Genomic DNA, 11,735 nt, shown 5'->3' on the forward strand with positions numbered 1-11,735 from the left:
TGGCAACTTAGTCAACTTGCCTGGCAGTTCACTCTTAACGTGGCCTTGGTAGTTTAGGCAAGTGGTAACTTTGTTTTACACAGTTTTACACACCCTCAAAAGCAACTGAAACATAACTTAAAGTCACAATTTTAGTTGCTTTTAAAAATGTGTGTAAAACAGTTTGTGTGTAACAAGTTTAACCATTCCGTTTAAATACATTCTTTTTCACAATTAAAACGAAACAACTTATGGGTTTTTCTTCTTCTTTTTATGTAGGATAAGTAGAGGAAAATAAAAGGAGAAAAAGGGAGAGAGGGAAGGTGGCTAGGAACCCGACTATTTTCACATCATATTAAAGTAGCAAAGTGTGTTTGGAGTAAAATCACTCACATAGAAATCACTAGTGAAATTACTTTTATTATTACACCAATCATAACAAGTCACATTAATAGTTGTGAAAAAAAAATTATTCTAGATTTATTATAGAAAGAAACACCAACTAGGGCCAGCAAGCAGCAACTTACTTGGTCACAAACTGATGAGTTGAACATTGCAATTGAGACGTAAAATGGCACAGAATGGATCTTGTCATGAGAGCTTCAAGGTCATGACTCATGACCGAGCATTAGTGAAGTTCAGAGCATAACAGGAGGCAATCAATTTAGAGGTCACCCAAAAAAATAAAAAGTTAAGAGCTATGGCTTTCAGATCCCTGCGTGTTCAAACTCAACAAAAAAAAAAAAAAAACAATTCTGTGTCGCAGTTTCAGTAAACCATGGAAACCAAGTCAAAATTGGAAGCCCTATAATTTTTTTTTTTTTTTTAAAAAAAAAGGGGTCAAAATTTGAAACTAGAGGTGAGGCATTTTCACCACCCTACAAGTAAGAGCTTCAAAAGAGCCATCCGTATATAAAGTCCATTCTTTGCTTGTCTAAAATAAGCAGCCCTTGGATCCCCATCGACATCCACAGTAATCTGCAAAAATTCATGAGAACAAACAAATAAACCAGTATATACATAAGAAGCACTTAAAAATATTCGCGCTCATAAAGAACACACCAACATCACTTAAACATCACATGGATACCTCATCAAGCCTTGGTAGAGGGTGCATGACCACAGCATGCTTCTGCATAACATCCAAGACATTCTGATCTACAATGTACTTGCCTCGAGCTTCTTCATATTGGTCAATTCTCTCTCCAAATCTTTCTTTCTGAATGCGAGTTTGATACACTACATCACACTTAGAAGCCACTTCCATTAAATCAGTACTTTCTTCCCATTCCACTCCCTTTGATGTCAAATAGTCTTTTATATCATCCTGTAAGATGAAATTGTAAATATTGAGAGTCCAAAACCCCAAATTTTCTATAGTATTTCCACTTCTCATTTGCCTAAATCACACACAGAAGACCTACAGGTAAATTCAAATGACAGTTGGATCAACATTTACCTTCATTTTTACCACATCAGGAGAGACAAAGTAGATCTTCACATCTTGGTACTTGGCAAGCAAGTAAGCAAGTGAGCGGACAGTCCTTCCATTGGCAAGATCACCCACTAGCCCAACTTTGATGCCATCTAGCTTCCCCACCTCTCTTTCAATGGTATATACATCCAAGAGAGCCTGAATCGTACACAACATCAAGAATAGATCTTTGAACTAAACTATGTGAAACTTACTACCAGCAATTAAAATATGACGAAATGATTAAAAAAAAATCATCAAATGAAAATACAAAACATTATTCTCCCCCTCTACATTAGGAGAAAATAAACAATTAATGTCATACCAAGACAAAACAACAATGTTGCTTGTCTATGAAGATATTTGTAGATGAACACCTCACCCCATCTTTTGCAGCAAGCCTTGGATACAAGATGTAATCTAGGTGCTTCTTAACACTCACATCTGCTCTTCCTTTTTTTTTTTTTTTTTAATCTCAGAGAATCAAGCTGTTTATGGCCTGTTTGGATGGAAGGGGGGAAGGAGGGGGAGTGGGGGGAGTAGAGTAGAGTAGAGTTGGCTAAAAATAAGCTAATTTTGTGCTAAATCTACGGTACTCTACTCTACTCTACTCCCCCTCCATCTCCCTCAATTCAAATGGACCATTAGAGTTTTCAACTGTCCATTAGTCCATATAGTATGAAAATTGAACAACTGGGTTAAAAGGTGAACCATTTCTATGTTTCTTTCATGTGTGTATCTTCCATAGGAATGACTTCTTATCTATGACTAACTAATATTGAAAATAAAAAAGCTTGCTTTTGTAATTAGTCTCTTTCTAAATTATGACAAAGCTTCATTATTAATATCCTGTGTTGTATAAATAGTTTCTAGACTAAAACAAATTAAGATTCCTCTCCATTACAGAAGATACAGAGTAGCATAATGGACAATGATCATGGGATAGATGGAAACTCTCAGTGAAGGCCACAATTTGTATCCACCTCCAAACTTCTTGTCCACTTGATTTATCATTAAATTATTTATTTCTCTTAAAATCACTTCACTGTTTTGTTTATTTTTACACACGCCTTTCTTTTCTCCAAACAAAAAGCTCAATATTGTAGTTAAGAACAGCTTTCTTGCATACCTGTGTAGGATGCTGCCCAGGACCATCCCCAGCATTAATAATAGGAATGCCAGCTGTGACAGCTGCTCTTTTGGCAGCACCACTTTCAAAGTGCCGCATCACAATTATATCCGAGTAACCCTCGATGGTTCTTATGGTATCTGCAAATCAAGCTACTAAATTACAACTAACTTTCAGTAATCCACCACTAGAAACCTGATTAAACAGATGAAAAGGCTTACCTTCAAGTGTTTCTCCTTTAGCTGCTGATGAAAACTCCCGTGCATTTTCAGTTGTCAAAACTTCCCCACCTAACCTTTTCATGGCAGACTCAAAGGAAAGCCTAGTTCTAGTGGAAGGCTCATAAAAGAGAGTAGCCATAAGATAACCCTTAAGAATTTGGCTTCCAGGAGAATTCTTTTCAATCTTCTCCATCTCACGTGCGACTTTAAATATAGCACCAAGAATATCCCTATCAAATTGTTGAGCTTCAATTACATCATCAAGCTGAAACTTCTTCCCAACTGAAAATGAAGGTGCATTTTCAACTTGTACTGCACAGCACTGGATTCTGTCCTTTGGAGAGACTCCGTCAGTTTGTTCCCTTTTCAATAATTTCCCACTGGGCAATAACCTCGAATGTGTTAGGTACACTGACTTAGAATATCCAGATTGTCTGCAGGAAAGATTTGAAGGACTGCACATATACTCTCTGTAACATTTCAATGTTTTGGGAGCAACCATGCTCCCTTGCAACGAAGATGTAAAAAGAGAAGATGAAACAGCCATCGGACTTTATAGAATTGGATTGATAGGATCGAGTCGTGTTTGCTAAACACTTTCAAAACCCTATAAATATAATCAGCAATATAAATTAGGAAAAAGGGGGAAAAAGAATAAAAGGCACGAGGCAATTACAATCAAATTGAATGAAGTAGAAGCAATTACAATACATTGATTAAGTACGAACTTAATAAGACCCTAACTTTCACAATTCACATGCTATAATATTGATTATGAAAAAAAACAGAATCCAACACACACCCAAAATAAATATATATTTTTTCTAATAAATACTTGATTTTACATCAGGAAGTTTGGAAGAACTTTAGGAAAAGCAAAAGAGACCAAAATTTTGTATCTTAAAATTTTCAATATCAAGGAAATAAATAATAGGGAGAAAACCCACTAAACAAGCTTTACACCACAAACACATAAAGACTTAGATTTTTTTTCCCCTGCTCTTTCCTCATTTCTCAGCACCCTAATGGAGTTTTTTTTTTTTTTAAACTGAAGTGCCAGGTCATGGGAAAAAAAATTCTAAGAGATAACTTCAAGTCAGCATTTTAATTTATGAAAAAGAAACAAGAACAAAACAGTCCAAAAACAGAAGCAGCCATAATGATTGTGAAATCATCTGCAAGAACAAAGCACATAGAGATCATAAAGCATCTCCATTAAATTCCAAACCTTAGCATCACTTGCCTATGATTAATTTCTCCAATAAATAAATCCAAAGTTGCAAATGCAGACTACTCCCTTGTAAGTTATACACAAAATCCATTCTGAATACAAATTAAAAACTCAAAAGATCCAAAACAACATCACGACCTATTTCTTTGCAAGTATGGATCAAGCTCATATCAAAACTTGCCAATGAGCTCCAACTCAAGTCAAATGTCACTTCCTCCTCCCACAAGAACGCGTGAAGAGTGAGGTCATGAATGCAAAACTCACTATATGCCTGTGTTACTTACAATTCCCAAAAAAAAAAAAAAAGTTTTAACTCATTTCAAAACCAATGAACTGTGTCCAATTAGAATCAACATTATACCATTGAACAAAAAAGGAGTGAAACAATGGAAGAACATTTTTTTCCTGAGTAAAGTGTAATCACCACGAAGGTTAAAACTTTGACATCACTTTGCTTCCAAACACAGGAATCAATTGCAACATGTTGGAAGTGAAGCATTACCAAAAGGAACAAAAACAGCAAAGCAAACAGAAACACATAAGAAACTTCACCAACTCTTTTTCTTTTTCTTTTTCTTTTTTAATAAAAAATTAGATTGGAAATGAATGAAAAGAATAATTTTAGAATATTCTTCACTTCACTTATTTGGGAGTTGGGAGAGAATGGAATGAGCAAGAGGAAACACTCATTATCCTCTCTATTCCCTCAAAACCTCAAATTTTCATCTCAAAATTAGAGGGAATGAAATTAGATTTAATGAACATTTTACTAAAAATTTGAGGTTTTAAGGGAATAGAGAACAATCATTTCATTCCCTCCACTTAAACTCTCAAACAAATCCATTCCCTCCATTAAAACTCCGAGAAATGTGAGGGACACAAAATGACACAACTTGTGCCACAACTTGTCATGTGACAAAAGTTGTGTCATTTTATGTGCAGCTAACATTACTCTTAAAAGTCCCAAACAAAGAAATAGACTTTTATAAAATCATTCTTGACATTCATTTTCCCTCCTCCCAAACAAGTTGTAACTTGTAAAGGTGCCAAGGGAAGATTCCAACTACTGACCTATGCTTCATGCCGAAATCCCCAAAAAAAAAAATTAAAACATCACCAAATTTGATGGTATTGCATATCAACAAGACAACTTACCCATTTATCATAAACAAAAACAAAAAGACAACTAACCCTTGAGCATGGAAAACTAGGAAAGAATGATAATACTAAAAAAAAAATCAAACCTTTTACTAATACAATAAATTCCGTTTCAAAAAGGAGTCCTTTTTTCACTCTCCAAACCCCATCCAAGAAATCCACAACAAATTCAACAGCCAACAACAAACACACAAAAAAAAATTGAAGAACAATAGAGAGAGAAGGAGAAATAGACACAGACCGAGTGAGAGAGAGATTTTCTGATGTGCCCAAATGGTGTTCAGTGAATGAATGGTAGCAGCTCCTTTATAGTTTAGGGGGAGGGACTCAAAATACGAAATTTGGCGCAAAAGAAAAAGTTAAACCAAACTAATGCATACTTCTTCTTTTTTTGTCAAACTTAAATTATATGCAGCACTAGCATGATAAATGCCTAAAAAAGAGAGACCCGTTTGGGGGAAACCATAAACAACCCACATAAGAGTATGACATATACCATTTTGTTAAAGACTTGGTGTCAACTCTGCTTGTTTTTTTACAACCTCCAATACTGTCATCCCACTTCAGCATTTCACCAACCAACAAATAAGACATGCCACACACGATAAACTCCCATTCAACATTTGCGTATATTCTCTTTCCACAAAACCCAACGGTCATGGATTCCAAACCCCCCCCCCCCCCCCCATTTTAAAAGTAGTCCTATTAATATTAGTAACACAATAACATACGGACCCACCTTAGATATCAATTGCCGGAGCCGCCATTTTTGCGTAGCGATTGAGAGCAAGGAGCTTGCCGATGGCTATTGGAGGCCACGGTGGTGGGAGTCCTTCCTATTCGAAAATCCGGTGAACAGAGACTCTTACTTCTGATAACGACAAGCTAAGCGTAGAAGCTCTCCGGCAGATTCTCTGGCTGTTGGAGGTGGGAGACTCTGGTTCTTCAACCGTAGTTTGTGGGGTTGGATTTTTTATTTTATGAACTGGATAATCGTGTGTGGCATGGCTTATTCCTTTATAGTAAAAACTCTTACGTGGCATGTTTCTATTAGAGGATATAAAAAGGAAGAGTACTTGGTATACTGTAGTCAAACACCGATAGAAAAATAAGTCAAAAGAAAATTATTTTTGGTCAACATAAAAAGTATGGCTTCTTTTTTTAATGCATTGTTTATTATCAGAGTATTTAGAGATTGTTTTTCAATAATTTTTTTTGGAAAATAACTTTATTTTATAGCAATCTAAATAAGGAAAGTTAGGAGATTGTTTTTCAATTTATTTAAGGTTGCTACCAGATATAGGAAAATGAGATAATTTTATAGAAATTTTTTTTTGGAAAATGAATCATTTTCTAGAAAATATCATCGCTGAAACAAACAAAATGTAAAGTATAAGGTAAATTTTATTAACATACCTTGAGATTTGGGCTAATGTCAACCAGGTCCAAGAATTTTCGAAACTAACAAATTTAGTCCTTAAAGTCAACTTGGTTCCTAAAACAATTGAGAAAAAAAAGAAACTAACTCTTTAAGGACTAAGTTGACTTTAAGAACCAAATTTATTGGTTTTGAAAAGTTTTAAACCTAGTTGGCATTAACCCAAACTTCAGGATACGTTAGTGTAATTTATCCTAAAATATATATTGAATGAATAAAAAGTTGAGTTTAGAATAGAGAATGTTGGTGTTTTTCACCTTAATTCACACCACTCCCAATGAACTTATCTTACGAGACTAGAACATGAAGTGCTCGTTTCACCACAAACTGGGGCAGGTTTTAATTGTACCACCCTAACCTAAGTATATTTACTAAAATGTGATTTTTTTAATTACAAAATTTTCATTACCTATTAGGTTTGTTTATTTTCTGTCATTTGCTTGTTATTATTTTATTGTTAGATACATTGAGAGAGCTGATGCACCATATAGTTATAATTATTATTATGATCCCACTCCACCACTCAATTGCTATCCCTACCTATATTTGATATTATATTATATTATATTATGTGGGTTTATGTGGAATCCATGTAGATACTAAAAATTGCAATAGGTTATTAAAGACAATAATTCATTTCAAATAAATCTAGAGTTTAGATTATGCCAACTGATTTAAAAAACAATAACTTTAGTTGAATTTAACCGTTGTTAAATTTTTACTATTAGGTTAAGTTCATAAACCTTTAAATGCGTTGGCATAATTTAAGCCCTAGATTTATTAGAAACATTGAGAGGTTTGTACATGGGAAGTGTGCGCTTGAAAGTAATCAGCAATGGACTAGTAAGGGGGCATTGGGCTAACTTGTAGCTAGTTAAAACAATTGCTAGCTATAATCATAGTCAAATCTTCAACATCTCTCTCCCTCGCTCAACTAAGATGAGAGACATGTCACCTATGAAATTCCCCAATCCAAAATCAACCTCAAGTTAGTAATTTTGCAGCCATCATCGGTATTCATCAAAATACCCTTCCGTTCAAAGCCACAACAATCAAAAGTTCAAAACCTTTGTGATCATTGTTCACACACAACGAGCATAATCCAAATTGATAAGTAATATGGATCAAATGGGTATGTGTTAAAATGGGTAAATCCACCTTGACACAAATAATGAGATATGTCATTTTGAGTTGATTGCAAATGAAATTAACACATTTATTAATTGTGTCAAAATGAGTTAATCCACTTTGACATTAATCCATTTTTAGGAAACATTAATTCGTAAAAAAAAATATCATGTTCATAAGTTGTGTCAAATATTGTCACCTCTAGTTCACATGCATGATATTATGAACAAAAACATATCATTTTTGTAGTGTATGAGGGAGAGTTGTGAGAAGAATAAAAGAATAAAAGAATGAGCTAAGCAAAATAGATAAAAATAAAATAGTCTTTTAAGTTAAATTTATAATTTTGCCAAATCTAATGTGAATGCTCTACTCCTCCCCCCTCCTTTTTTTTTTTTTTTTTTTTTTTGAGGGTGGGGTAAATACTAGTTGTAGTCTTGATATTAGGCTTCTATCTGCCACCAAATATTTTCAAGTTCTTATTGAAGCGAAAGATAATTAAGCCCGAAAATTGAAACACATTTTACTATTTTAAAGAACAAGAACTGCTGAAATCACGAAAAATAGTAGTATTGGGATGAGGGCTGGCGGACATCTTGGCATGGATCATGATTCATAATATAATTGCAAAACTTGAAATTTTATAAATCATGACTCCTTACAATACCAACTTCTCAGATAGATGAGACTAAGAATAAGAAAGGGTAGGACATTAATATATGAAGAATAAGAAAGAGTACTCACAAACATTACAGGAACAGCAAAGATAACTAAAATAGCTGGGAAGACTAATGTAAGGAACATGTCTTGATTATCAAAATAACTTCATTGCATTGAAGGTGGGTGTGGTGGGTGCCATGGTTGAGGTTTAGGAGGAAATGGGAAAGGAGGGCGAGGCCATGGTTGTGGTCGAGACGGTTTAGGAGGAAATGGGAAGGGAGGGCGAGGCGGTGGTCGTAGAAATGGCAATGGAGGGAATGCCTCAGCATACCCACACATCCCATACAAGCACAGGACACCAAATGGACATTTGTTTCCACATTTGCCACAGTTATATGGGTTAATATTCGTATCAGCGCATAAACCACGACAACATTGCCAAGTAAACGGGCATCTAATCCCACACAAACCACAGTTATTAACATCAGAAAAAACATCCACACAACGGTTTCGACAACACTGCATTCCAGGTCGAGACTCTCCTTGCCTGCGTATCCAAGGCCTGTTCCCACACCCGGGACTTCTAGGGTCTTGCTTTTGGTTCATGATTTTCTTGAGCCATGGTGACGATGACAAAGAGCCAGCCGTAACATTGTGTTGCACCACTTTAGGTATTGAGTTTCCTTCCACCATCGCATTTAATAATAGCCATAGAAAAAGAGAAATGGCGATTTGAAAATTTACTAGCTGCATCATTCTAAGATGCACAAGAAGAGACAGAAGGGCTAATCTTTTTTTTTGCTAAGTAGAAGAAAAGGCATATTTATGATATATTATATATATCTAAATTATATATATCTAAAGTGAGGAGAAGAGAGACGGGGGTTTATCTTTCTTTTTTTTGCTAAGTAGAAGAAAAGGCATATTTATGATATATTATATATCTAAAGTGAGGAGAAGAGGGGAAGTTCCCTTTTTTCCATGTGGTAGTTCATGTTTTTCTTACATGGGTTATTATTGAAGACTCATGTTGTGGGTGCTAGACCTGGTGTGGCTGGCAACTAAATACGTGATGGGAGGGTTTTCTTCTTTCATGTGTGCACGGATAACTTTTTTTGCCTTTGCTAGTCCATGGCTAAAGTATGTGTAACGGTGTGAGTAAACATTTTTTCCCCACATTATTCTCTCTTTATGATGGAAGGCCCTTCTCTAGTGTTGTAGGTCTTATGTGGTAGACCTGAGGCCCATCATTCCCCATGGTCCTCTCAATGCATTGTTTACATAATCAATCAAGTAGGATGATGCCAGAAATCAAATAGATCAAAGCAGGGAGGATCTTGAAACCCAGACCATGGATCAAACTTTGGTAAATATGGAACAGTCCGAAACCTTTAAAAATATATGTATAGCAGGGAAGTAGAGGAGTTGATCAAATTATTGCCAACCAAAGCTTTATATTGTGGTAGGCAATTGGATCATCCATTGTAAATTCATTAATCTAACCATCCATTTATCAATATCCATGAAAGGGTACAAACTTGCAAATGCCATTCAAACACATAACTAGCAAAGGGGTAATCATACTGAACAAGAAATCCTCTTGCACTAGAAAGTAATCAAACAGTGCAAGCATATTACATTATTCTGTTATCAGAGAATCACAATGTAACTAATTAACCATAACCAGGTATACTTTGTGCGAAGATTATTCAATTTTAGCAAATCAATGCTCTCGGGGAGGGCGTGGGGTGTGTGAAAGCAGCAGTTAACAACCTAGAGAAACAAAAGATATTGAAAGTTTGAAACTAAACCCCACAGTGGAAGTTTCACCTAAGCAGTAATTAAGACCAAGTCACTTTGTGAAATCCTACAAGAAATAGAAGAAAATCCTCTACTATGATATATAAACTCCATTCAAATGCTTCCGGTTGACAGTATGAACCCATTTAAAGAGTTGGGAAACAAAGATTTTAAATAGTTTACATGAAGGGTGTAAAATTGCCAAGTATTCATTATGATAAAGGTAGAATATAACCCTTGTGACAAAATAAGAGTTGCAGGAACTCAAAATCTTGAATTTGATAAACTCACAGGTACCTTAAACTGCCAAAGACAAATTACATGATCCAAATGGAAATATTTGTCAAAATTTAACCAGTCACAAAACATAGCAACACACATGTTCTATAGAATACTCACCAGATTCATTTTTATTCCAAAGATTAATATTCATTAAATCTGACAAGAATATTACGATTGCATCCTAGAAAAAGTCACTTTTCTTTGTCTTCATCATTCTCTTTTTCTTCATAACGACGCCTAAACTTGGCAATCTGCCCTACACTTTCAGCCATTTGACGTTTCGCCCTGAAGTGGTAGACTTTACCAACCTGGTGTATTTTGGTCATCATAACGTTCATCAATCTTCCACTCTGAGTCACATAGGATATCCATTGCAACTGGGGGTGCGCTCCTTTCTTCATTTCCCACCAATCTGCAAATTAAAGAGGCACAACCTTTACTCTATTGGAGAGTCAAAGCTAAACGGAAATTCTAAAAAAGTCTTCATTCAAAAAGAACAGTTCTCCTTCTCCTCATCAACAACAAAAATAATATACAGAAGTTGCATTTACAATCGCAAACAAAATGATTAACACAAAATGTTCCAGTTGCTCATAGCTGGCTATCTGCAACCAGTGCCAAAAACTCTAGCTCATAGACCACTTCATGATCGTGTGAAAGTTCTAAAGAGCTTGGACATCGCACAGTCTTTACCAGAGTTAAAACAGCTACTTGTGCAAACTTAAATTAACTTAAGAGTGTACTATAATACATTAAACGGCATATTTGAAACAATACAATAACCAAGCTTTTAGTCCCAAATTTTGGGGTCGACTATGGACTGAGACTGATCAGTTCGGTCACCAGGGCCGGCCCTTCCCTTAGGCGAGTTAGGCAATTGCCTAAGGCCCCCAAGTCCCAAAATTTTAGAAAAGAAACGGGTAGTTTCAAATGAATTACAAAAATAATCTGGCACATCCTTTTAACCAAAAAACAAAAAAATTTTGGTAAATCCGGTTCTAAACAAAATCATTGACCAAAAATCAACCAGATAAACTACAAATCCGGTCTAAGAGATTAACCACAAATCAAAACCCTAAAAATTTTACCTTTCTCTCTAGTCTCTGCTCTCCGCCTCTCTCTACTCTCCAGTCTCCACTGTTCAGTCTGTCCTCAGCCTCTCTCTGATTCTCTGCTCTCCGCCTCTCTCAAGTCTCAAGACTCTAAACTGCTCACCTCACCGTATCAGGAATCAG

At 35.5% G+C, this 11,735-nt stretch overlaps 2 protein-coding genes across 6 annotated transcripts; both read right to left on the bottom strand.

The window, feature by feature from the left end:
• Window positions 1-373: 373 nt before the first annotated feature.
• On the bottom strand, window positions 374-6,173 carry LOC126694530 (aspartate carbamoyltransferase 2, chloroplastic-like). 5 transcript variants are annotated; one of them, XM_050390861.1, is made up of 8 exons: window positions 5,956-6,173; window positions 5,689-5,723; window positions 2,804-3,410; window positions 2,583-2,722; window positions 1,439-1,612; window positions 1,070-1,306; window positions 862-957; window positions 374-694 (listed from the first exon to the last, which is right to left on the bottom strand). In XM_050390861.1, exons 3-8 carry the CDS (start codon window positions 3,348-3,350, stop codon window positions 671-673), a joined length of 1,218 nt encoding a protein of 405 aa, XP_050246818.1. In that variant the 5' UTR covers window positions 3,351-3,410; window positions 5,689-5,723; window positions 5,956-6,173; the 3' UTR covers window positions 374-670. The 5 variants fall into 5 exon arrangements, with proteins under 5 accessions (XP_050246818.1, XP_050246816.1, XP_050246819.1 ...); XM_050390859.1 differs by lacking the exon at window positions 5,689-5,723 and having other exon boundaries at window positions 5,932-6,173; XM_050390862.1 differs by lacking the exon at window positions 5,689-5,723 and having other exon boundaries at window positions 374-707; window positions 5,932-6,173.
• Window positions 6,174-10,474: 4,301 nt separating this feature from the next.
• Window positions 10,475-11,735, bottom strand: LOC126694532 (uncharacterized). Its single transcript, XM_050390865.1, has 2 exons — window positions 11,589-11,735; window positions 10,475-10,912 (listed from the first exon to the last, which is right to left on the bottom strand). The coding sequence occupies exon 2, from the start codon at window positions 10,899-10,901 to the stop codon at window positions 10,692-10,694; it is 210 nt and encodes a 69-aa protein (XP_050246822.1). The 5' UTR covers window positions 10,902-10,912; window positions 11,589-11,735; the 3' UTR covers window positions 10,475-10,691.

The sequence above is a fragment of the Quercus robur genome, chromosome 8 (assembly GCF_932294415.1).
Source record: "Quercus robur chromosome 8, dhQueRobu3.1, whole genome shotgun sequence".
In the NCBI taxonomy this organism is placed as follows: Eukaryota; Viridiplantae; Streptophyta; class Magnoliopsida; order Fagales; family Fagaceae; genus Quercus; species Quercus robur.

What these genes read in the sequence shown, in the direction of transcription:
- LOC126694530 (XM_050390861.1), bottom strand. Translation starts at nt 3,350, where the DNA reads ATGGCTGTTTCATCTTCTCTTTTTACATCTTCGTTGCAAGGGAGCATG. An exon ending in TAAAGGAGAAACACTTGAAG is followed by an intron (nt 2,723 to 2,803) that starts GTAAGCCTTTTC and finishes CTTGATTTGCAG; the next exon opens with ATACCATAAGAACCATCGAG. An exon ending in CTGGGCAGCATCCTACACAG is followed by an intron (nt 1,613 to 2,582) that starts GTATGCAAGAAA and finishes TGTACGATTCAG; the next exon opens with GCTCTCTTGGATGTATATAC.
- LOC126694532 (XM_050390865.1), bottom strand. Translation starts at nt 10,901, where the DNA reads ATGAAGAAAGGAGCGCACCCCCAGTTGCAATGGATATCCTATGTGACT.